This window comes from Balaenoptera borealis (assembly GCF_965194805.1).
Source record: "Balaenoptera borealis genome assembly, chromosome: X".
Lineage (NCBI taxonomy): Eukaryota > Metazoa > Chordata > Mammalia > Artiodactyla > Balaenopteridae > Balaenoptera > Balaenoptera borealis.
In genome coordinates this window covers 83254538-83279410 of record NC_138881.1, presented here as the reverse complement: position 1 = coordinate 83279410, position 24873 = coordinate 83254538, and the positions used below count along the sequence as shown (strand labels likewise).

At 37.2% G+C, this 24873-nt stretch overlaps 1 protein-coding gene and 1 long non-coding RNA gene across 7 annotated transcripts in view; one reads left to right on the top strand and one right to left on the bottom strand.

Annotated features, from left to right (window-relative positions):
• Positions 1-24873, bottom strand: part of DIAPH2 (diaphanous related formin 2) — an 860940-nt gene that overhangs the window by 220716 nt on the left and 615351 nt on the right. For all 6 annotated transcript variants that reach the window (XM_082377063.1, XM_082377062.1, XM_082377061.1 and 3 more), the window contains one exon: positions 2341-2505. In XM_082377063.1, coding sequence (XP_082233189.1) covers positions 2341-2505 — 165 coding nt within the window. The remainder of the gene's footprint in view (positions 1-2340; positions 2506-24873) is intronic.
• Positions 2512-16315, top strand: LOC309620830. The gene is made up of 2 exons (XR_014239678.1): positions 2512-6446; positions 6495-16315. It is a non-coding gene; the product is annotated as an uncharacterized lncRNA (long non-coding RNA).

Below are 24873 nucleotides of genomic sequence, written 5' to 3'. Positions count from 1 at the left end.
AGCATTACCAAAATCAAGTTGGTTCTCAATAAGTAATAATTGAATGGACAGGCAGAGAATGGCTAATAATACTCTCCATCTGCACAGCATAGGTTATGAGGTGTTTTCACATCATGGTGAGGAAGCCATGGCAGGAATTATCACTCATATTTTAAAAATGAGGAAACTGATGCCCAGAGAGGTTATGTGACCAACTCAAGTTCAAAAGAGCTAAAAAGTTGCACACTACTTCTCATGACAGCAAGTCTAAAAGGATTGGTAAATAGAAGTGGTAGCAGTAGTATTCTGTAGGACACGTGGCAATGGCTGGCCAAGACACAGTGTAGGAGCTGGTCACCTGTTTTGAAAGCTCCCAAACGCTTAGCAGGTTCTCAAGAAGTTAACTTAAATGCACACACAACCGAGCTTCAGAATGTCAACTTATTTACAATGAGAATGATTTGTGACAAATAATTTCCCTGTACTCAAGCTACACCCACAGTGAAGCCAGTAGACAAAAAGATATATCCTGTTTATGTATGGAATACAAATGACTCTCTGAAATTCCCACCATGACTCATAGACTCTAAAGAGAAAGAAGTTCTTTGAGATCAGTAGTGTAATCCCACCATTTCCTAACTAACTAACTAGCTAACTAGCTAGAAAGATAAATGACTTATCTAATCACATAGCTTGTTTGTGAGAGCACCAGGACATAGAATCAGTTCTTCTTAACAATAATATCTTTACCTTTTTAAAACTAAGCTATGACTGAGAAATAATACAAGTAAAGTTCTTGGCAAGCCTTCTAAGCATCTGGCTAATAGGACTAAACATAGGCTGTCACACAGGAATTATAATTAAACAAATGCTGCAACATGAGAGAAGTACAGCAAATTCTACTCTATGTCCACGTATTGGGGAGGTAGGGGGCACATAATATGACAGGCAGTGTTTTAGGATCCCATTTATGTTAAAAACAAGGTCCTTTTTCATAGAGATTGACAATATTAATTATATTTATTCATCTCTATTAACCCATAGACATTGATGTTACCAAAGAAGAAAATTATTGGACTTATCTTTTCCGTGTCAACTGAAGTGTATTTTCTAGTCCCCGTCCCTTTTCAACATACATTTTTTTTTTTCTTTTTGAAAATTATCCAAGTAAGTATAACCTGGGTGTGTTCCTAACGTCTAAGTTTTGAAAAAGCCACTCATTGCCAGTAGAATATATTTTGCTACTTATTGACCAGCTAAAAAGTTAAATATGTGTGTCTATTAAGAGGCAAAGACCTAAGACAAAAATCAGATAATATTCTCAGCAAAAAATAAGACAAATGATCATATTTATGAAAGTTTCTGGTTTAGCTTCTATTATCAAAGCCGGGGTGTACTCTCGGTTGTCTGTCCTAAATCAGTAGATGAAAGCAAGTGCTTTCCACAAGTATATTTGTATTTCATAGACTGTGCAAATCACACCAAAATCAAATGATTTCATGGAGCAACACCATCAATTAAGAGAGAGAGAGTCTTATTTAGCAAAGGATTGCTTTGGGGATAGAAACATACCTCTAACTACAATGAATTAGTTTGTTGATTGATCTTCCTGCTGGGGATAATTGCTAGAATTCCTTCTTTAACATAAAGGGACTTTTACCTGTTTGATATCAACTACTGTGCATATCTTTCTGTTACTATCATAATCGGAGACTGTGCTCTTCTATGCCTTCACTGGATGCAGAGAAATATTCCCACAGCATTTATACAACAAAGCTTTTGCTTCCCTCTAGCATCCTAACTGGCACCCTGATAATCGACCTCCGATTAATGCTAACGTTTACCATTATCCCCAAGAGTTACAGTTTGAAAAAAGAGAGCTCACATTCTGAAAGAAATTTCAGGTATTCCAGGTCATTTATTGATACAGAGTCCAATTTAGAATCAGTTTCTCATCTAGACTATGAAAGAAACTTATTCATCAGTCACAGCATTTTAATGTATTGAGTAAAAGATGATTTTAGATGTTAATTTTTAAGCTAGGTCAAATTATAATATTATGCTGTATAAAAAATCAGGGTCATTTGAATACCAATTCATTCATTTTCTATAATATTTCAACAGTAAAATTCCCATGTGTACCTAAAGTTGAAGATAATTCATTTAGGTTCCCATTATACATTAAGCCAGCCAACAATTTTTAATCTATGTCACAGGTATAAAATATCTGTCAATTCCTGTTAAAGGGCTATAACATGAAATCAATATGGTTAGTAGGTACGTAAAATAAAATGTCTATGTAAGAAATTATTTAAGAACAAAAGCAACAGGCCTTGCAAGGCTTTAAGACGTATTACTTACCAGGAACAAAGTTTGGAAGTTGCTGAGATCACCGAAAAATTCTTCTATGCTCACTGTCTTAGAGTCAAAAATAAAGTATTCTCCAAGATTCTCATAGAGCTTTATCATGTTGTTGTGCATGGTGAGTAGTTTTTCATACTGTTCTCTGGCACCCTTTGTAAAGCTGTAGCTTTCTGTTAAGGAACATGATCCAGTAGTACCTCCAAGGCAATCACTAGATGTTAAGACTGAATTATAACATTATTTCTGTAAACACTTCTGCATTACTTTGCTCGGGTTGCCATGACAAAATACCACAGACCAGGTAACTTAAATAACGGAAACTTATTTTCTCACAATTTTGCAGGCTAGCAATACAATATCGAGGTGTCAGCAAATTTGCTGCCTTCTGTGGCCTCTTTCCTTGGCTTGAAGATGGCTGCCTTCTCCCTGTGTCCTTACCTGGTGGTCCCTCTCTCCGTGTTGTCTGTGTCCTAATCTCCGCTTCTTATGAGGACACTGGTTATATTGGATTAGGGCCCACCCTAAGGACCTCATTTTAACTTAATTACCTCTCTAAATGTCCTATCTCCAAATACAGTCACATTTTGGAAGTTTTGAGGGTTAGGGCTTCAAAACATGAATGGAGGGGGCACAATTCAGCCCATAACAACTTGCTGGAGTCATTATATTGGTTAGTGAGCTTTGAAAATCTATAAATGAGGCAGAACTATTTAAGGTATAACCATGAAGAACATGTTTGCTAAATGAAAACACAGACGTATTAACACCAGAAAACTGCCTCATATCTTTTTAGGAGCGAGGTAGGGTAGAAACAAACAGCAATGAAAAACTCAGGGAAATAAGTATATATTTTCTTTTTTTAATACATATTCTATATAGATGGAGAGGTTACAGTGAATTCTATATATAGGTTATATATCTATATGTATGTATATATACATATACACATATATCCCATATGAGGAGGGGAAAAAGAGGGAGAGAGAAAAAGAAGGGAGGAGAGGAAGAGCTTTGGAGAGGGAAGGACGGAGAGGGGAGAGAGAGGGAGAGAGAGATTCTGCTGTAGCTCTAGAACCTTAATCACCCAAAGGGCTTGTTCAAACCCGAATGCTGTTTGCTGAGCCTGAGCCCAGGGGCCTGAGGATTATAATTTCTAACAAGTTCCCAGATGATGCTGAGGCTGCCAGTCCAGTGTAACCCAGCAGGACCCAATGAGGCCTTCCCATGACAGACCCCTCCTCCATATCCTCTCCTTTAGCTCCTTTCTAAGTGCTTAGATAACAGTATCTGATGCACATTTCCTCAGTTGTTTTACAGATGTTAAAACCCCCACCAAATGGAAGAGGTTAACTACTTGGTGACCTTGAGCACATAGCCCCCCAGGCCTACTGGAGCCTGAGGATTGACAGTGTTAACCCCTGTGACACCGCCCTGTTTTCTCACCATCAACCAATCAGAGAACTATGCACAAGCTGATCACATACCCTGCAACCCCCCTCCCTCACCTGGTCTTTAAAAAGGCTTCCCTGAAACCCTCTGGGAGTTTGGAGCTTTTGAGCACAAGCCACCCACACCCACTCTCCTTGTCTGACGCCTATAATAAATGCTGCACTTTCCTTCACAACCTGGTGCCAGTAGATTGGCTTTACTGTGTGTGGCCAGAGGACCCAAGTTTGGTTCGGTAACACCAGGACTACACTTTCAGCAGTATACTACAGAAAAGTATTTATCCCAAAATTAATTACATCACTGTTTTAAAATTTTATCAAAAAAGTGATAACAACTACCACTACTACCAAGCATAAAATGAACCAGGTATGTAAATGTGTCCAACTAAATGTATCTCATTATGTGTAAATTTATAGAAAGAAATTATCGACTTTATTCCTGATTATAGAAGATACAGATACAGAAAATTATCTCTTTAGGTGACTTAGAAATATAAAAGTTTGTAAGTAAACTAAAATTTCCAACAACTCAGTGTTGTGAACTTTTTGGGACATTTCCTTCTGGTCTTTCTTCTATGGCTGAAAGCTTTTGAATGTTAATTGATAAGAATGCTTCAGAAAAAGGTAAGTAGACTAACCATGAAGAATATAAAGGAAAGCAAATCTACCTTTTACAATTAAGTCTATTAAAAATCAATAATGATCACAGAAGTAAAATGTCTTTAAATGTAAAGGTACTAGACTTGGACTTGTTAAAAAAAAGAATAATAGCACAGTTTCGGGTGTGCTATTTTAAGATCTACTACAGTGTATTCACATTTTGTGATAGTATTATTTTATCAGGTACTGCTAACTGTGTCTTGAAATGCTGGATTTTATAAAATTTTCTGAATTCTTCAGTGTGTTTTATCATAACCTGGGGCCAAATTTATTTTCCATGGGAACACAGCTCTAGTTTCACAATGGAAGTCAGTGGGGAAATCAGACCATTTCTGGAAAATCACTTTGCAGCTGACACTTACAGGATACAGCAGGATTTTAAAAGTGAGATGCTCCCCTTCCCAGGCTCCTTCTTATGCTACTTAAGTATTAGCATTCACATTAGCCACACAACAACCTCTTCCTTGCTAAGGAGTGACATTAAATCTTTCAACCCTCAAGTCCATTTTGCTATCAATAGACCTGAAAGAATTAATGCATTTCTGACTTACTCTACTTGCTTTTTACAAACAAAAGGGTTGTATGTAATGCTACCTACATATTCTGATTTTACCTCTGAGAATATCATATTTGTTTTATTTTTAAAAATTAATTAATTAATTTATTTTTGGCTGCGTTGGGTCTTTGTTGCTGTGCGTGGGCTTTCTCTAGTTGCGGCTAGCGGGGGCTACTCTTCATTGCAGTGCGCGGGGTTCTCATTGCGGTGGCTTCTCTTGTTGCGGAGCATGGGCTCTAGGCACATGGGCTTCAGTAGGTGAGGCTCGCGGGCTCTAGAGCGCAGGCTCAGTAGTTGTGGTGCACAGGCTTAATTGCTCCGTGGCATGCGGAATCTTCCCGGACCAGGGCTCGAGCCCGTGTACCCTGCATTGGAAGGCGGATTCTTAACCACTGCGCCACCAGGGAAGTCCCTATTTGTTTGATTTTTAAGAGTGTTGAACATCCTGTTTGAGAGCTGCAGAAATAAGACAATTCTCTTTATTTCTCAGCACAGAATGAAAATTAGATTTTTGTTTTCTAGTCTCTCTTGCCTAAATAAAACAGACTCATGCCAGACTTGCTAAGAATACACGCTTTGCAAAGGTCACTTATATTCTATTTGTAGCAAGGTACTAAACTGTGTATATTTCAGAAGGCTCAACACCTGTACAACACACAGAAAAAGCCAAAGATAAAAAAAAAGGCAAAAAAACTGGACATTTACCATTTATCATAACACAATTTTTCACCAGCTAAAATATGCCCATGTGGTGATACACAATTTCATAAATTTGCTCTCCTAGAAGAAAAACTGATTTCAGAAATTCTGTCTGTATACCAAAGTGAGAAAATCTGAAAAATTCTGGGAATGGTTTCGCTTAGAAATAACAAATGGAAAGCAGCCCAATCTCCAAGTCCTTTACTTCTCTTCACAGTGATTACTTTGTAAAAGGGATGGAGGGCATGACTCAGCACTGAAATCTTTCACAAGAGCAACCCTGTCACCAAATCCTACTTGGGATTCTGCAGGTGAAAAAGAACTAGACACCATCATTCCTTTCCACCTCTTTATTTCATTTAAGACATTTTTTTTCTTTTTTTGAGCAACCACTAAATGCAAGATACTGGTTAGTATTATGCTAAGCATTGTGCTTGATACAATGATCATTAAAGCCTAATCCAGACCCTTAAGCAGTTTATAATCTAATATTACAAATAACTCTCCTTATTAATTTGCATTTGTACAGGACTTTACGATATACTTTTCCTTCCACTATGTTCCATATCCTTCATGACAACCTTGTCAAAAAGGCAGAGAAATACCACTATTCCAATTTTTAGAGCTGTGGAAACTAGATAAGAGGCACTCATTTTATCAATAAAACTGTAAACATAATAAATTACATTCCCCCGCCCCCCAAAAAACAAAGGCACTCATCCATCTAAGGTTAGAATGTAGTGAAGGTGAGCAGATGTGCCACCCCAAAATATGCCTCTTTGGCATAGATTATTTTGAGCTGATTGAAAAACAGCAGACACAGGAAAAGCTCTGAAAAGAGTAAAAGTTACCCATTTGAAAGGGAAATTTCCATTTATAAAGGAAATCTCCATTTGTAAGGGTGTCTTCCTCTCTGTACCAGGAAGAGAAGGAGGACACCAGAGAATCAAGGGTATCAGGAGTATCACTGGTGAAGTTGCAGATTTAAACCTGCAGAACAAACCTTATCCTTGTTTATGGTGCTTTTCCCTGTAACGCTCGTCCCCATTATGGGTGTCCTCACATCTTTCATTTGTCCTTAGCTGAAGATGGTATTTAAGCTGGTGACTTAGCCTACTTTGGGGAGTTACTCATTTTTCTCTGAGTATCTCCCAGGTACACATGAGGTATTCAAGTTTATTAACTTCTCTCTGGTTTTCTCTTGTTATTCTGTCTTGTATTACGAGGAAGCGGTGGTGGTGGTGGGGTTGGTCCTCAGCCAATTACTCAGTAGGGTAGAGAAACAATTATTTTTCCTCCCCTATAGTAGACATCATGATAGACCCCTGCATGATACTAATCTAACATTCTTTTCACATGGTAGAAGTGTACTATTTATAATGACAATGACCTTCACGTTGCCAAATCCAACATTCACCCCTCTGTCCTCCTTTTGATGTCTCAGCCACATCTGACACATTTAGCCACTCTTCTTAGTTTCTATGACACACACCCTCATGCTTAAAATGTTTTTCCTCTTACCTCCTCTCCTTCTCTGGCAACTTCTGTAAAATGTTAGAGTACCCTGAGGGCTTGGTCCTGAATCCTCTGTCTATAGTCTAACTGACCAGAGCGATTCACATGACTTTAAATACCATCTATATTGATGGCTCCCAAATTACTTGTAGCTCCAGTCTCTCCCCTGAGATACTTTTATAATCAACTGCCTGCTTGTCATCTCTACTTAATTTTTTTTTTTTGTTCATGGCATCTATTGGTATCTCAAATGTAAATCCTCTCCTGCAAACCCTCTGATAGTTTCCCACAACACTTGGAATAAAATCCAATTTTCTTCTCAGTGTTTATGAGGCTGGCTCTACATGATCTGGCCTTTACCCACCACTGCAACCTAATCTCACCCAGTTCTCCCTCTTAAGAACTATGCCGAGACTCATTAACCTTCTTTCTCTTCCTTGTGCCTAGCAAGCTCTCATACCCAATTCAGGGCCCTTGCACTTGCTCTTCTTTCTGCCTAGAATGTTTCTTTTCACCAGGTCATTCAACCTCAGCTCAACTGCCACCTCCCCAGAGAGGCTTTGCCCCAACCATCCAATCTAAAATGTCCACTCCCATCACTATTACTCTGGCCTATTTTATTTCATTCTGAGAACTTATCACTATCTGACATTATCTCTTTTATTTATTTACCTGTTCATTGCCTATCTTTCCTCACTTAAAAATATAGCCCAGGAGAATAGACCTTGCCTGTCTTGTTGACCACTGACTCACTGAAAGCAGCTCTTTTGCCCCTTTCCTGTTTGCCCATTTCTGTTCCCCTCTAACCTTAAAAGAACCTACTTATAAGAATGAGATCACTAGGTAATTTAACCTAACTCCTAACTTACGCTCTCCTGAATGCACACCACTCCTTGCCTAACCTGTTGGTTCTTTTCCTAGATAAAAAGCAGTAAGAATGAAGAATTAAGTAGTTAAAGAATGACTAGCTCTCTACCCACAATGGCCCCCTTAGCAATTCTGCAGGCAGATCACACAGGCAAGATACCATTTGAAGAGAGAGTCAGCCCCTCTGCACACAATGGAGAATGATGCAGAATCCAACCTCCTGCCTTGATGATTCACTGAGATTCTTCCTCCTTTTACCCTTTAAAAACTGTCATGGCTGAGCAGAATCTTGGGAGTTGGTCATGGGACATGAGTCCACCTTTTCCCCAGATTGCCAGCTTTTCTGATTAAAGCAACTTTCCTTTCTACTGACACTTGCCTCTTGATCATTGACTTTAGAGTGGTGAGCAGCTGAACCTGAGTTCGGTAACATCATCAGCCCCTAAAACACGTAGCAGAAATAGTAGCAGTGAAAAAATAACTAAAATCAACAATAATAATAATGATCATTATACCTAATCTTTTATTATTTTTTTGTTTTAATTTACTCTGTGGGAGTCATTGTGAACGCTTCCCATGGATTAATGCAATTAATCCTCACAACTGTTTCCTGAGGTAAGAATTTACCCAAGGTCAGACAGCTGGTAAGTCACAGTAATGGGAACAAACTGAGAATGGGTCCAGAACTCATATTCTTAACAACTATGCTATAGCTTCTCAAGAAATATTTGGTGAAAGAGAAAAGTCTCATTATAACATCACATTGGAAGATGAGCCATGGGTTTGACTTGGGTACTTGGGAAACTAAAACCCTTCTTATATATCTTAAGATAAACCAATTTCACAACAAACCTTATTAGTAGAGAATATTTTAATGGTGATTTTCTGAATACTTGAGAAAAAATTTTAATCCCCTCATATTTTCATCAATCTGGACATTTTAAATTCATTTTTCAAGGTAGACTTCAATCATACTGATTTTATTTTAAACCTATATATGCAATAGAATATATTTGTCAGTAGAATGATGGTCTGTTTAAGTTGTTTGTGTAATTAGACCTAGATGTGGCCCTAGTAGACACTTTGGTAGGTAACATTTTAAATTGGGCATTTTATTTATCTCCCATATTAGAGACCAGAAATTGAGAATACATTTTAAAGGAAATAAGTCTTAAAGCTATCTTCTGGGATGCCTGGTAAAGAAATAATTTATTAGAAAATATATTTTATGAAAAGGTATTTGGTGGCTCATGGGTAGTTTTCATCCTAGAGGCCGAAAGCCACTTTCTTGTCATAGAGATACAAGGCATCCTTACAGCTACCTACAGAATTCTGTTCTATTTATAATGTAAAGTGCGTATAACGGGATTGTGCCTACAGAGAAGAGGGAGAAAGTAGAGATTTGAACTGAGCTGCTGCTTCCTATTTGGGAATATTTAAAGCTTCATTATAAGAGAGACTTTAGAAAATATGTTGTAGACTCTTGTGATGGACTTCTCTGGGCCAGGCAGCCTGCCCTTAACTGGGTTGTGAGAGCACGGAATGAGAAGCCAGTGGCCAAGTTTAGGGTGAAATAGGAAGGACAGTTATGGGCATACCGTGTAACTAATGCTAGAAGCTCTTCTGATGCCTTTCCCTGAAGAACTATTGAAGAGAATGGTGAGATCAGCAGGAAAAGGCCATTTGCTCCTGGATGCCCAGATTTCTTGGCCTTTGGTGCCACAGGAGATGGTGACAATGGCTGTATTGGTATCAAAGAATAAGGTATTTTGTGGAAGATGATTAGATTATTCTGGGACCAAAATGTAGACTGACCTCTTCCCACTTGCTTAAGCAACCTTGGGAGTCCTTGAAATATTGAGAGAGAAGAACCCTGGAAAAACAATGATCTTTCCAAGATGAAGTTCAGAGATAGGGGTAATTCATAGTAATTTATATACTAAAAGAAATAGAACCTTAAGGTGGTAAAGTGGGCATATCAAATGCATATAAAGTTATCAATTTTAAGGGGGAAAAAGCAATTGAGAGCAATTTTCCTTTTACTAGTTGACTTTCAAATTCCTTGTTCTACAAAGACAAGCATTTCTGATTTTTCCAGCTTATAAGTTTTTGAAGATAACTGTGAACTATTGTAAAATTACATCATCTTCTCTCCAAGAGAAGTGTTTGTTGCAGGGTTTATAAGCTAAAATGTGGTCAGCATTTTAAAAAGCTAGGAGGTAAAATGTTAACCTTTAAAAAATATTATTAATTTTAAACCATTTGATCTCAATCATGAATCTGGAAACAATTTATAAAACATACATCATAAGTCCCACAAAGCATTTTCATATGAACTCATTTGAAAATCTGACATAGGGAAGCAGTCTTCACACAATTACTTTGGTATTTACACACTACACAGAATTGTCTAAAGCTTTTATCATCTATGCTTTTGTGTGACTATATACAGATTTATAGATTATATTCCTTACTAATATAATAATAGTATGGACTTAAAATTCAACCTGAAATAGCTATAATTCACCCATAGGCATATATTCAAATAGGAAATATTTTTAATACTTTTATATTATTTTATACTTTTATAGTGTATATTTATATACATTATATATAGTTTTAAACTACTTTCAGTAGCTATAATTAGCTGTCTATAAATTGATTGAAGGTAGGTATTGTAACCCTTGCCCTCTAACTGGCACAATAGCTGATGGGGTTCAGAACACATTACCCCAAAATATGGCACGGTGGCATACTGAATACTTTAAGCTGAAGGAATTTGAGAAAATGGAAGAAGTAGGAAGATCAGTGCTCTTCTCCCCTGAAACAGGTCAGAAAACACCGACGTGAGAGGTAGCTTCCCTATACCCCAAAGAAAGGAACAACCTTATCTCCAAGATGGAGGAGGGACACCAAGAAGTATCTGAATGAACAAGCCTTTCTTAGTTCCCCCCAGTTTATTATACTTCATACTATTTGCCCATTCATATCTTTCCATGACTTTCCACTATTTATCAAACCTAGCATAAAACCACTCAGGTTTAACCATTTCTTTGGGTCTTCATTTCCTAATGAAGGCTTCCACGCCACATAAGACTTATATTCAATAAATGTGTATGCTTTTCTCCCATTAATCTGTCTTTGTCAATCTTAATTTTCAGATGCAGTCAGGGACCTTATGAGGACCGGGGAAAACTTTTCCCTGCCCTACAATAGCATTGCTGCATCAAATACTAGGCAGAGTACTACCAACACTACTGTTTGTCATTTTACTTAATTTTGATGTGGAGAGTAATTGTTAATACAGAAAACTTGTTCCACTAGAACTGGAATAAGCATTAGCAGAGCACTGGGGATGAAGGAGTTTATGTACCTCACAGCTAATTGAGTCAAATCCGTTCTTACAATTTCTCATCTTCATAGGCAGTACATTAGTTATGATTTTAATAAAAAACTTGAAATTCGAAATATCATTACTGCTGGATTGTTGAGAACATGGAAAAATCAGCTTGAGATCCACTTAACCTTCACACAAGATTTAGTTAGCAACATGGCATAATTATCCATTTAAATAAAAGGAAGTCACAAATATAAAATCTATTAAAGAATACAGACAGTATTTCCTCTTTCCATAACCTGTCAGAAAAGATGTCTCTAAATGCTAAAAACCAAATATTAATTTTTTTTCATTTAATTTGAATATATCATTTTTAGTCAAAAATGATTACTATTTTAAAGAAATTTATCTTTAAAAAATAATACTAAGGCATATTAAAGTAGCTGGAATTTACTTAGAGACCACACATTATGTGATAAATACACACTGATGAATATTTTAGAATGTGAAACATTAATAAGAACAATATAGAATATATATAATAACTTGCAATTGGGTTCAACATAATAGTTTAAAATGGTTCAGGATTTAGACTACAAAATTCTTTTAACAATCAGATTACAAAACTTAGGCATAGGACATTTAAATGACATAACAAAGATAGCATAGTCAATGACAGGAATTCTGAACCAGTCTCCAGTTTTTAACATATAGGAGGCAATTATGTTTCCAGAGAGATGAACTAATTTTGTAATGAGCCCACTTTTTCACAGATGGCCTGAGTCGGCTGGGTATAAAGAAAATGCTTTTAAATCAGTTTCCAGTTAAAGCCACAAATGTGATGATCATTATAGAGGTAAGAGGTACACTCAAGCCCTCCTACTTTTCTCTACCCCATTTCATTATTCACTCACTGTGCCTTTTGTGTACATTTCTTTTTACTCTTCCTTTGAAGACAGACTCTAGCTTTGCATTCTGAGACACCTAACAGAGTGATTTTTCATTTAGTCAAAGATATTTATTAAGTGCCTACTCTGTGCCAGGTATCTTCTAGGTTCTGAAGATATAGTAGTTACTATTGATACAAGGTCACTGGTCACTGCTTTCATGGAGATTACAGATTCATGGGAAAGCATACATTAAACAAATAGAAAAAATTTTAAATTACAAATTGAAAACTGTGATTGCAAAGCATAGGTTGTTAAAGAGTGTATATTTGGGAGACCTAACTTAGACTTGTGGGAGTACGGGTGGGCCAGGAGTCTGGTAATGCCACTTGAAGGGTGAAATATTAAAACTCAGACCTGAAGGGGCAGAGCCAGGAGGAGTGCTGGAATAGGGTGAGTGAAGGCTCTGAAGGATATTAAATACTGCAGGAACATAAAGGAGAGAGAAAAGTCCTGGACTACTAGAGCCTATGGAGGAAGTGGGAGATAGGAGGGAGATGGTTCCTGTCGTCCGTAGGGGCCAGATTCTACAGGTCTCTTAAGCATTTTGAAGTTTTTCCTGAGACAGATGTAAGTCATTGAAGGGTTTTAAACAGGGAACTGATACCATCCGATTTTTTTTGCTCAAAGGCATAAAAAATGCTAGCTGAATTAACACATACACGTACACTAACAACAATAAGAAAAAACCCTAGGACTAATGCAACATAGAATACTGTCCAAATGATAGTAAGTCTACTTGCTAGTTCCTAACTACTGATAAGAAGAGTATATATTATGTAAACATCCAATTAAAGTGTATCTGATAAATTATTGAGAATTTACATAGTATCAAAGGCAGTTAAAAAATAGCAGGTGTTAGGCAACGCATAACTATTGAGACTGGCATATAAATAGTTGCGTTTAGAGTAACATAAGAGTTATGATTAGAAAATTTTGAGATTGATGTATATATTTTGGAATGTCAGTATTATTATTGAATATTCATAGTCTGCACACACAGATGTTAATTAGATCAAGTACTACCTCCAGCCCTACCTCACGTTCAGCTCTCAGCATCATTTATCATGGGGCAACAATGTATAAGAAACTGGGAGATTAAGTAGAGAAAAAGCGTTGTCTTATTTAAGACTCCCAACGGCCCTCTGATGCATATATCCTATCAGTAACTCCATTTTACACATGATGAAATTTGCCTCAGGGAGGCCTACTGACTTTCTCAGTGCCATCTCCGCAGTAAGTGGTGGTTTCAGGATTTGAACCTGGGTACCCTTACCCCCATAGCTCCCCCATAACATAAAAGTATGAATTTAACCAGCATACCATACTGCTTCTCTTGTTTAAAATAAATAATAAACAAAAGTGCATGGTAAAATAAACTAAGCTCCACAAAGGAATTCCAGAAAAATATAGAAACACATAGAAAGAAGTGATTCTGAGATTATTAGGTAAGGTTTCAGAAGGAAGTAACTTTCGACTTCCATCTTGAGGTATGGAAAAGATTTTTCTATCCAAAGAGAAGACACCACAGGCAAGGAGAATAGCATGAGCAGAGGTATAACTGTATCTGGAGTTATCAAGAAACTTGGACTATTCCAAGATAACACAGATTGGGAACGCAGGGAGCTGTAGAGGAGGACAGCCTGTGATGGGTGCAGAATAGGCCACCCTAAAATATGCCCATTTGGCATAAGAATTATTTTGAGTTGAAGGCACTTGGGAAAACAGCAAATGCAGGGAGAGGCTTTCTCTGAACTCCCCTTATCTGCATAAAGACAGGTCCTCCAAAAGGAACTCAACTGTCATAAACCTCTTCCCTGGGAGTTTCATCAACCAGAGAAGAATGACTCTTATCAAAAAAGAGGAGACTAGAAGTTGACACTACACCCAGACAAACTTTGCCTCATACTGTCATATCTTCCATCCATCCTCCTGAGGTTCCGCTCATCTTTCCTAAAAATCCTTTACTCTCCTCTAAGTGGCCTACGTCCCATCTCCCCTTCCCCTATTAAGATGTTGTATAAGCTCTCAAATCTCACTGCTTGTTGGGTGTTCACTTTTTTTTCTCCCAGTTATGTCATAATATTAAATCTTAATAAATTTGTATACCTTATCTTCAGGCTAACCTGTCTAGTGTCAGTTTGTTTCATAGACTCAGCTGTTGAACCCAGGAACATGGAGGACAAATCTTTCCTTCCCTACACCTGGAAAGGTATTGAATGCATGTTAAGGTTTTCAAGTTTTCTTTGGAGGTAATGGCTAATCAATGGTTTTTATACAGAGGAGCAATATGATCTTACGGTTTGTAGGAATCTCACTCTGGCAACCATGGAAAGGATGGTTTGGAGAGATGAGACATTGAACCCTGGGACATGGTGACTAGACTAGATGTTAGTGGTTAGAGAGAGGGAAGTATTGAGGATACTTGAGTTTTCTTGCCCTAGTAACTCAAAGTGTGTTTTCTGTATACTTGTTTTTTAATACAACTTGGGAGAAAAGAAAGGGAACATTATTTAGCGTTAGGTGGAGCAGGGAGAGAGGGAGAATAATAAATAGCTTTGAACACACTGAGTTTGAGATAGCTAGGAAACACTGGGATGGTAATATCTAACAGGCAGGTGGAAATAGTGGCCTCCTTGATAACTTGGAGATCAGCTTATATGGCGACAGTGAGAACTGCAAAGCCAAGGCAAATGGAGCAAAGATTTCCCCTTATCCATTCAGATCTAGATCAGGACAGTATCTCAAGACTGTTCCCCAACACTCTTGTGGGTTCAATGAACATGCCCTTAGTCTGAATATGTTTGGCCCTGATATGTTCTCCCTAAATAGAAACTATCCTGGGATTATAACTTCAGCTAAAAGAGCAAAATATCAGATCCCGCAGTCTCTGCTAAGAGTTTCCAATGATCTTAAAAGATCATTTTACTACAAATGTCAATGAAGCAAAATATGTAGTCAGTGTGAATTTAGCCAAAGGGTATGTCCCTGGGGAATTGAGTTTTATTGTTTTGGGTAGTGACAGAGTCAGGGTGTAAAGGACTTTGAGACATGTTACTACAGACTCAAGAATAACTGTACACAGTTACGAAATTAGTTATAAGTGGTGATGCCGAGTATCTGAGAATTCCTATGTTTCTCATCATTACTGTGCACCCTTTTGATTTTTATTTTTTAATTTTCACTATACCAGGTAATTCTGTCATGTCTGCTGCTCTGAAATGAATGTCTAGGTGCTTGGGATTGATCGTTTACTATAAAATAATTCTGTGAATTCTTTGAGCATTTAATTTTTCTGTTTTTCCTACATTTGCTTTCAAGGGCCCCCGTTTCAAGTTTGGGGATTAGTATACTGAATTGTAGATAGTTTTCAACCATGCATTTTCAATTCAAGTGGTAGTTTCAAATTCAGCAGATAATGCTTTGTCATTTTTTGCTTATCTTTCCTTAATTAAAATCACCAACGAGGTAAAGAAGTGGTAACGAAAAGGAAAAAGTCTTCCTAAGCAAGTTTATTCATAAAGATAAAAGGCAACTCTGTGCTTTTGAAAGACCTATGAACTGAGGCAAGAGATTTAATCCCTTTTTTGCATGGACAGGGTCATCTGTAGGATTTACTTCCCTCAACTGCAAAATAGAGCAACAGGAATAGAAATTCTGTAAAGTTCTTTCCAGCTGTAAAATGCTTGATTCCATAAATATTCAGTAAAAATGGAAGCACTTGAGAAAAAGTGAATACTTTGATTTCTTTAATGGAAATACTTGAATATATTATTTAAGCTAGTTGCTTAATTTTATATTAAGTCTTCCGATTCTAGATTGAAGGCAGTTGGTGGTAAAAATATATTTTGCACATCTTTTGTATGTCCTATAATCTCTAAAACAGGGTAAGAACCTTGTAAGTACAGAGCAATCTCATCCTGAATTTAATCCACAATAAACTATCTCAAAGACTGACATGTTACTCTAAAATAAAATAATGGCCTTTAAACACAACTTTATATTTCTAACCGAATTGCTTATTGACGGCTCTTGTTTCTTTTCAGTCTGGGCTGTTTGTCATCCCTGACATTAAACTTCCAACTCCTAGTTCTCTAAGCTTTGAAGATCTATGTTCACTTACCAGAATCTATTCACACCATCATCTTATATAAATTTTTTTTAGATGATCATGTAACCCTAACCCTAAGCCTAATCTCTTCCTCACTTACTAAAATTTTTTGCAGGGTTGAAAACAAGTTCATTTCAGGATATAAAGCCCACTAATGTAATACCTCCGTCATGGCACCTAAACATTTCAGAATGTTTCCCTGCATTTATTCAATATGGTCGGTTATTCTGGACCAACCCTGGGCCAGACATTCCACTAGGAAAATGTTATTCTTGCTACAATAGAATTTTCTCAGACAAAGCTGTGTTTTTTGCACCACATTTCTTATGCTTTTCAGCAACTCTTCATCTATTTTTTTAAGGTTCCCTAAATATGTATGTATGTGTATGCGCATGTATGGACCTATGTATGTACGTGTATATATACATATATAACAATTGATTAATTTTACTGCATCACTAATGGATGCTGTGTTTTCTCTAGTATCAATGTAATGTATGTCTTAAATATGAAATTGTATTATTTAATTCTGAAAGACATTTTTAGACGCTTTCTGTGGAAGAAGCTATTCAAATACAGTGGCATTACTTCCAAAGAACACATCCCTTCTCTTTTCTCTCCTTTGTTGGAAAGATAAAAATGTGCCTGTGAAAGTTTTCTGCTTTAGGAAAACAATAACAAAATAGCTTCAGTAGCGTTGCATTTGTGACATGGATATAAACTAGGACTATGAATCTATCTTTCACGTGTTTGCTGTGTGTAGGTGTCTCTGACATCTCAAAAAATTACATGATCTTAGGAATCATATATATTTCAATGTCAATGTGTTACTCAAAGTCAGCACTTGAACTAAAAAAAAGAAAAAAGGAAGCATTTCAAAGAGATATTTGCATTCCCATGTTCGCTACAGCATCACTCACAATAGCCAAGAGGTGCAAACAATCTAAATGTCTCAGGGCAGATGAATGAATAAAGAAAGTGTGGTATATACATACAATGGAATATTAGTCAACCATAGAAGAGAAGGAAGTCTGTCATATGCTACAACGTGGATGTACCTGGAGGATATTATGCTAAGTGAAATAAGCCAGACACAGAAGGACAAATACTGCATGATACCATTTATATGAGGTGTCTAATAAAGTAATCAAACTCATAGAAACAGGAAGTATACGGTGGTTGCCAGCGGCTGAGGGGAGGGGAAAACGGGGAGTTGCCATACAATGGGCATAGAATTTCAGTCCTGCAAGATGAAAAATTTCGAGAGATTGTAAGCAGCTCTTTGAAGGAAACAGCCCTCAGTGGGAAGCCCCTTTCCTTGTCATTTCAGCAAAGCTATATGGTAACTAACTTTTAACCGGAACCACCCATGCTCTGCTCATCTCCAGCCCAAGCACACCTTTCAGATCTTTTAATCACACAATACCTTGCCTAACTCGGTTCTTTCCGTAGATCAAAGAAGTAGGAATAAAAAATAAATAGATGACCAGATCTCTTCCCTAGCTTCCCGTTCGGTAATCTCGCGAACAAACTGTGACCAAACTGTGTGAACAAGATAAAGTCTAGAGGAAGATCACGAGGAGTCAACAAGGCTGCACACAGCCTGCACACAGTGGGGGATGGCGATGACTCGGACCCCCTATCTAAATGATTCACTGAGATTACTTCCCCCCTTTCCTTTAAAACTTTCATGGCTGAGCAGAATCTTTGGAGGTGGTTCTCTGGGGACACTGAGTCCACCATCTCCCCAGATTGCCGGCATTGTGATTAAAGACAACTTTCCCCTCTACCAAAGCTTTATGAGTTTGATTTTGTAAGTGGCGAGCAGCAGGGCCTAATTCAACTGGTAACAAGATGTACCACACAACGTTGTACTTAGAGTTAAGAATACTGTATTGTACACTTAAAATGTTGTTAAGAGGGTAGGTCTCATTTTATGTATTTTTTACCACAATTTTAATAAGGGCAAACTTCTACTGAGGTCAGTAACTGTACACACACATGCGCACACACACACACACACACACACACACACACAACACACCCAAACATATACATACACATAAAATGAATCTGAAATTTTACTTGTACGTCTGAGTAGTCTCACGGTTCTGTGCAAGCTCAAGGTAGAGGGGCCGGTGGCTTTCTCCTCCCCTCCATCCCCAGCCCCGTCAATTTAGTATACAGACTTTGCTTAGGAGCCCAGAGGATATATGTGTGTGTGTGTGTGTGTGTGTGTGTGTGTGTGTGTGTGTGTGTGTGTGTGTGTCTTGGAATGAAGGGAGGGCAGAAAGAATGCCAGCGGATGTGCCTAGATAAATTTTGAGACTCACATTTTAGAGCTACTTTGTGACAATGCCAAGAGAAGGCTTCTAAGTATTAGGCAGAGTTACCCAGGGAACAGCAAAGAACAAGAGAAACATTCTGTCATTCTATGATTAAGCTGACTCTAAAAGTAGAGAACCCGGCTGGCTCCCTCTGGTGTGCCCTCCCCTTTATAACACCTGGGTGCCCTGGAAGACCTGTTGCTGCCTGAAAATATTGGAAGTAGTCATTGGCTGGTCTAAGGAAATTCAGATACTTCTACAAAAGCTCTACATAAGCTCTAAACAAGTGATAGAATAGGTTATATATACCAGTGTCCAGTTTAGTGAAAGTCTCGAAAACAAAACAAAAATACTGATTGTTCATGTATGCTTCTTTTGTATATTAATACTTAAATCACTCTCATACATAAGATTTCGTGTTTGTTTGTTTTAAAGTGGGTACTTTCCTTTTAGCATCTCAGTGTATTCTCATTTTAGTGAGGGGAGTAGCTGGGAGTGATTTTCACTCATCTCTATGTACAAACAAAAATATATCTCTTTTATCCACAAATGCCCAGGCTTTGTCAAGACATAAGAGCGAAGTGTGCCAAAATGTTAGGCTGTTAGTATTTTGCATAAAACACACATTTAAACACGTATTAACTGAACAGCAGATGGTAGAGAAAAGAAAATCAGATAGATTGCAGTGTGGGTGAAACAGACCCAGCAAGTTCTGTAAAGATGGAAACCTGGGCATAAAAGACACCATATTGACTAAGCAAATGGAATGTCTAATCTGATTCTTTCATCTTTACTGCTTTTGATTTATCCCGGCTCTATAAATACATTACCATTTTTATCATAATGCCTTAAAGCTACTTTTTGATGGAAAGGGGGGGGGGCTGGAAAGAATATATTCATATAGTAACACATCTTGGGAAATACTTAGTCTAGGAATAAAGACTTTTAATGATGTACAATGCTTCCTAATATTCATTAGTGGATGAAAATTAATTTAGATAAAAATACTCATGTACTAGCAAAAAAAATGATGAATATGGCTATATAGTCTAACACAGTGGGTCCCTAACCTTTTTGGCACCAGGGACCGGTTCTGTGGAAGACAATTTTTCCACAGATGGGGCGGGGGGGAAGGGGTGATGGTGCAGGCGGTAATGCGAGCGACGGGGATCGATGGGGAGCGGCAGATGAGGCTTCGCTTGCTCGGCCCACCGCTCACCTCCTGCTGTGCAGCTCAGTTCCTGACAGGCCGCGGACTAGTACCAATCCGTGGCCCGGGCGTTGGGGACCCCTGGTCTAACATATACGAGAAGCGCCTTGAGCTCATTTTATGAATCAAATTAATAGAATATTTATATATTTTAATATTATTCAGCTTATAAATTACTTTTTTCCCAGTCAAAATAAAATAAAAGTAGAAAATGAGGATAAATATCTAAAAAGAACACGTAGAAAAGAAAGAAAATATTTACACATTCACTGCTGATTTAGAACTTTCAGCTAATAAAAATGACATTTTGTTAAAACTGGATTGAAACTTAGATGCATATAAGCTAAACAAGAGCAATGACAGATTCTAGATCTAGGAAAAAAACAATAAGATAACCTAATACTTAAGGAGCTAATAATATATATTTTAGACCAAAATAATTATATGATGAAACTAGACTCCCCAATACTATACACCTATATGTTTTGATAGTACAAAACAAAAAAACACATGCCCCAAGCTAACAACAACAGGGAAGAAAAGTGATTGCTTCTGGAGGAGCAATTAATTAATTAAGAAGGAATTAATTAAATGGATTGTAGGGAAGGGTTTGAAAAATGCTATTTAAAAAGGCAATGTAGGGACTTCCCTGGCAGTCCAGTGGTTAAGACTTTGCCTTCCAATGCAGGGCATGTGGGTTCAATCCCCGGTCAGGGAGCTAAGATCCCACGTGCCTCGGGGTCAAGAAAACAAAACATAAAACAGAAGCAATACTGTAACAAATTCAATAAAGACTTTTTAAAAAAATTAAAAGGCAATGTAAGTTTTAGGGAAATGTCAACTTTGAAAAAGGGTTAAATGCATAACAAAGAAATCTCCTAAGCCTGCAGATACTTGTCCATAAAAATAAAACCTGGTGAACATTCTTATATTTCAGAATGCAAGCATAGAAATTATACTATAACTGTTCTGTTTGTAAGTGGTGGGGATTCTTTCTCATCAAGATTTCAAACTGTCTAATTAAACAACCTCCTCCTGTTTACTTTGTTACTGTTTCCCTCTTCTAGAAATGACCGAGTGAAAATAGCACAGAGACCCCTTCTATGAAAACACAAAAGCACTACATACATTGCTCCCCCAGGACAGGTGGGCATCAATTACCACGGCAGGCCGTCAGTGAGTCTTTGCTATTGTGATGCTGAGCTTAATATATGCACATTTGCCAAGCAGGAGGATATTAATCAATCACGGAGAGTCACTGAGTGCAGCTCAGCACAACTGTGGACCCCATCTTGCTTTCCTTTGATGCCACTTGGCTGAAACCTTAACTCAAGCAGCAATGTGTCCTTCTGAGACTAGGTTTTGTACCATTCTGGACAAGCTGAAAATGGTATTGTCACAGCCCATTATAATTTTCATAGCAGCCATCTCACAGCCCTAGGAAGCAAGTCTGTTTTGTATGCATAAAAGAAAGTCCCAAGTCTCAGGCAGGTGGGTAGGTGGTTATTTCTGGCTGCAATTTTGTTAAGTTTCTAGATCAGTCCTGCTTTAATTAGGAGCTTTTCTTCTGAGTTATTTTGATGTTAATAATATATGGCTGTCGCATTCCTTGTACATGTTCCCAAACAGTGATACAAACATTATTAAATCTAGTCAGTGTTTATGGAGTATTCCATATGCTACCCACTGTGAATCTTTTAAAATGTCATTTTATTGGATAATGCATAAAGAAAGGTTGGTATATACAATGACATGCTTTTGTTCCTGCAGACAGTGATTTTTATGAAACATTTTCTACAGATGGTAGTTGCTTTCAATTTGTATTTGACCATCTTTAAAAAAAGAATCTTTTATTAGACTTCTATATAATGTATATTTAAATTCACAGACTTTCAACTCCAAAGAGTACAATCATTAACTTTCCCTCCACTAAATTAAAGAACAGAAACAATGCTGCAAATGATGTAGATCAAATAAAGAAGATCCTGTTAAAATGAGGCTCCTTAGAAGTATGCATTAAGAAATATTTAGCAAGAATTGAAAACCAGGCACCATGCCTAAAGTACCTAAAGTAACATTAGGAAGAAAACCTAAGCAATGCAAAACCTCCTTATGCCTAGGACATCTAAGTGACTGCCCAGACTGGACTGCTGCTGTGCATTCCAATATAACGTCCTTCCTGCTCACGGTATCAACGATGAACGACTGATATTCAATGTGTCCACTAAAAGTAATTCTAACCAGATGGTCCTATATTTCTGAAGATGTCTATATGTAGTTTCTCTCCTTGAGCAATGCTATCAAATACATTATGTCTCTAAGAAGCAGGGCTGCAGATGCAGACTCTGTACTAAAAAGACACATTGTCAACCACAGAAGAGCCAGCTCACCACTCACATGCGTGAAGTGGATGCTGTAGCTTGTTCACCTATCTCTTCTATAGCCATGTACACAAATAGCAATCGTCACTAGAGTCACTGTCTTTAAACTCTAAGATGAGCGATATACGTTTAAGAAAAACAATTTGCTTCTATAGCTTTCTAGCAGTCTTGGTATAGACGGTTTAAGTCATCACTGCCTGAAGAGAGAGCATTGAAAGAGCTGATCAGTGGCGTTTTCCTCTGGACATCAATACATTCTTAAGTCTTAAGCTGCACAGGCCTTTTATACTGCACTATTTGTAGGTTCCTCTTGATCTCTCAAACCTTCGTGTTTTGAGTATAGACTATCAAAATACGTCTGTTAGGTTAGACAGAAAAACAGGAACAAAAATGGAGATGCCATCATTAGAAAATACAAGAGATGAAAAGCAAAAAAAAAAAAATTGTAAAAGACAGATTTTAAAAATTTATTATTTGACTAGTTGATTATATCCACTGTGAATGTGGGGTTGACTGTTTTGTCATTTTACTGATCTTATCATGCTTTCCTATCACTATGGCATTCTTTTCTAAGATGTTATTTAACGCTAGTAAACTATAAAGGAGTTTTTCCTTTTTTTTCTCTCTTTTTGCAAATCTATTCTAAAAAGCACTAGAAGTATGTGATTTCTCTACTCTTTACTTTCATAAAGAAGGGCATTCAAAGCCTGGCAGGCAGGTACAGTTTTTTATAGTTAATGAAAGGGATTTTACATGAAATGACAGTGCAGTTGCCACCTGAAAATATTAAGTGGTATATCTGACTTTTAGAACATGAGGTATTTATTTGCTCCTTTGATTACAGCTTTCTATATAGTGGTAAACAATGCACGCCTTTTCATAAGCCCTCACCAACCCCTGCTGGAGACTTGCCAGAACCATTAGAGAAAGCGGCTTCCCAAGTGGGAATATCATGGAAGTCTTTGAATTACCAGCAAAACACTCGTTTTCTTGAAATATGTTTTATTAAATGCAGAATCATCTTTAGGCACCAAAGAGTAATTGTTTCCCTTAAAGTTGGTTATCAGTAGAGTCAAATTATAGCACTGAGATGTTGAATACACAAATGAGGGACGAATTTTAGAATTAGGTCCAATAAGTTATTTGAAAAAGCATCTCTTTTCTGTGCTTGCTTTTTAAGGAATGGGAAAAAAATTAAGAGTAAATGTTAAAAGATTTCTATTTGCAAAGGTATATCATAGTTTACAGCAAATCCTAGAGTTGTAAATGACCTTTTGCTATTAACAACCTAGTTTTTAGTCAGGAAGAAAATCTCAAAGTGCCGTCTCTAACAAGTTTTGAGGGATAGGTTTTCAATTGCAAAAGTGTTTTCTTCTTCTTCTTCTTGAAAAACTAATCAAAATCAGTAGATTCAGCTGGACTCCCAAACCTCTCCAAAACTGTACATATTAAACCAGTGGCTAAGAGTCAGCAATAGTTTCTGGTGTGTTTTCTTTCCATATGCCTTCAGGCATACACATGTAATTTTGTGCTTCAAGGAGTTAGCACTTCATAAAAACAGAGATGAACAGTTATAAAACATATACCAGCACCCTTTGGAAGTAATTAAAAATATGGCCTTTCCCTGTGCTCATTTCCTTTCCTTTTGACATTGCCCCTTCTATAACCTATGTGCAGCTTCCCCTCTAACTCACAAAATACATTTTATTTCTTTTTTGCTCTCCCCAAAGAATCGTATACTTAAACTTACAGAAATGTGCCACGAATAATATTATTAGGCTTCTAAATACATTTTTAATTGCATTAAAACTAATAAGAATAAACTCAGGGGAACAGTGGCTCCAGTCCACAAACTATGTAGACTATTCTCTGTCTTGAAAGTACACTTTTACTACCTTCAAAGGGGCCTCCAAAGTGAGAAATATAAACAATGTATTTTCATTAAATACAGTGGGACATATATTTGATGCATACATTAAAATTTACTTGTCATTAAATGCTCAACTCTACTGCTGTGGGTTTTTGCATTTGGCACTACCATTTGTTAATCCAAATAGTTTAATAAAATTGTCTTTCTAAAGTATACCACATGCAAATATCTTTCTAAAGGTATAAATTAGCATGTCATTTGTTTGAACATGCATAAAATCAAAACAATTTCCAGTCTGATTTTCAACCAAGATTTGAAGGCAACTTTAAAGATCTGGCAAGTGCCCATTTAAAACACACGTATATATCAGTGTATGTGAATAGGACTATAATTATACATAAGTTCATTTAAGTTGTATTACTTATTATGCAATGACAATATTCTAAAAGGAAACAAAACTTAGGAGAAGAAACAGTATACTAATGACAGTTAAACACATTTTGTTGCGTGCTCGGGGCTAGGATAATGTCTAGATATCATACGCTATGTGCATTATTTCAGATTTTAACTATACAGTAATGCTATCTTTCACATGACATACT